Source organism: Cucurbita pepo, unplaced genomic scaffold (assembly GCF_002806865.2).
Source record: "Cucurbita pepo subsp. pepo cultivar mu-cu-16 unplaced genomic scaffold, ASM280686v2 Cp4.1_scaffold001076, whole genome shotgun sequence".
Classification (NCBI taxonomy): Eukaryota; Viridiplantae; Streptophyta; class Magnoliopsida; order Cucurbitales; family Cucurbitaceae; genus Cucurbita; species Cucurbita pepo.
The window spans coordinates 6,567-8,678 of NW_019647272.1; the positions used below are offsets into that span (position 1 = coordinate 6,567).

The window sequence follows — 2,112 nt, forward strand, 5'->3', positions numbered from 1 at the left end:
TAAGCTTGAAGAAAACGAGGTAAGAGTAAGGGTAAGAGTTGGAGGAGAAGGGGGGAGGAGAAGCAGATGCTTAGAAATCAAAGCTATCATCAAAACAAAAGTGAAAATTCAAACAACTGGTGATCATTTCTACTAGAAAAACACTCCAAATTTATTATAAGCTTGAAGAGAATGAAGAGGAGAAGGAGCAGAGTCTTAGAAATCAAAGCCATCACCAAAACCAGCATCAGCCGAATCACCTATATCTGAAATCATATCACCGATCAACAAACCTCCAACCAGACCAGCTCCGGCTCCCAAAGCCATGCCGCCAATACCGCTCTTCTGCGGCTTATGTTGTTGTTGAACCGGCGGATATCCGAATCCTGACTGCGGCGGGTAACCGCCGTACGCATATCCAGCCTGTGGAGCCGGTGGATATCCGTACCCTTGCGGTAGAGGAGGTGGATATCCGTACCCTTGCGGTGGAGGCGGATACGCATAAGCGCTCCCTGCTGGAGGCGGATAAGCACCTCCGGCCGGATATCCAGAACTAGATCCAGCATAACCTTGGGGATATGCCGCTACTGCCTCGCCGGTTTTCATCACCGGCGGAGGCGGCGGTGCCTGAACAGTGTATTTTTCCCCAAATTTATACGAAAATTCGACGTTACCTTTTTCCTTTCCGCTAGCCGTCCTAACGCCAAAACTGACCGTTCTCTCGGAGTTTCCTTCATCTCCTTTGGCACATTCATCGAGCAATTGCTTAATCGGAACAATAACCTTCCCGATCTTCTTATCACCTAAACTCCGTTCGGAAACGAGTTTGATCTTCAAATTCAGCCGATTACTCTGTGCAGCAGCCTCATCGATTGTGAACTTCATAGCAAAATTCCAGTGAGGATCCGAGCCTCCGTCATTAGCCACGGGAGTCTTCTGCTTCAATTTCCCGCGCGGATCACCAGAGATCGAAACGACGGCGTAGACATCCATCGTTGAGAAGAGATTGACATTCTTTAGGCCTTTGGCATTCTTGATGTTGATATCTAACGATCTACACTCCATGGATGAAGAATCAGAAGAATCAGAAGAATCAGAAGAAGAAGAAGAAGAATTCAATCGAATTCAAAGGAAATCAAAAGCAATTTTCAGGATTCAGAGATGTTCTGAAGACGAAATGAAATCGAAACTTGAAGCTTATGAGTGAATCGTTCGAACCATTCGATTATATATATATATAGGGATTTAGGGGTAAGGAATTTTTTTAACGTAAATTCTAAGCCTCTCTTTTATTGGGATTCCGATTCCGATTCCAATTCCTTTATTTATTTTTCTTTTATTAAAATAAATAAATAAATAAATAAATTACGCGTTTTCTTTTATTTATTATTCATTTTATCCTTTTTTTCGCCTTTTTATGCTATTTTTTAATTACCAAAATAAAACATTTTCCAATTTTTTAGAAGCAAAAATTATTGATTATATAAAAAAAATAATTTAGGGTTCAAATCATTTAATAATCCAAACAATTTAGATGGCATTCAGTTCGGTTGGCCGATTGGGTGTTTTTGGTTGGTTCAGTTGACCAAAACCGAATATGGTTAATCTTTCACAATTACGGGTGGCTCACCACAACGTCACACACTCACAAGGTTCATCCCACACGTCTGAAGGCACCTGGCTTCACCCTACTTGACATGTTTCATCATCATACCAGCCATCAACCATCTTCAAGCTAGCCCAAGTTAGAAGGTAACATCGCAACATTTCATGCTCAACGAGGCCCGTGTCGCACGTCCAAAGGCACCCGACACATCGCGCATGGTTGAAAAGCCTGTGGCGCAAAGCTACCGTGCGCTGGATTATGACTGAACGCCTCTAAGTTAGAATCTGTATATTTAGGGTTCAAATCATTTAATAATCCAAACAATTTAGACTGTCTTTTAGAATCAACCATTCAGTTCGGTTGGTCGATCGGGAGTTTTTGGTCGGTGCAATTGACTAAAACCGAATATAGTTAATCTTTCACAATTACGGGTAGCTCACCAGAACGTTACACACTCACGAGGTTCATGCCACACGTCCGAAGGCACCTAGCTTCACCCTACTTGGCATGTTTCATCATCGTACTAG

At 42.5% G+C, this 2,112-nt stretch overlaps 1 protein-coding gene across 1 annotated transcript; it reads right to left on the bottom strand.

Annotated features, from left to right (window-relative positions):
- Nucleotides 1-67: 67 nt before the first annotated feature.
- LOC111786137 (protein SRC2-like) lies at nucleotides 68-1,197 on the bottom strand. The gene has a single exon (XM_023666478.1). The coding sequence runs from the start codon at nucleotides 1,042-1,044 to the stop codon at nucleotides 196-198; it is 849 nt and encodes a 282-aa protein (XP_023522246.1). The 5' UTR covers nucleotides 1,045-1,197; the 3' UTR covers nucleotides 68-195.
- Nucleotides 1,198-2,112: the final 915 nt, after the last annotated feature.

What these genes read in the sequence shown, in the direction of transcription:
- LOC111786137 (XM_023666478.1), bottom strand. Translation starts at nt 1,044, where the DNA reads ATGGAGTGTAGATCGTTAGATATCAACATCAAGAATGCCAAAGGCCTA.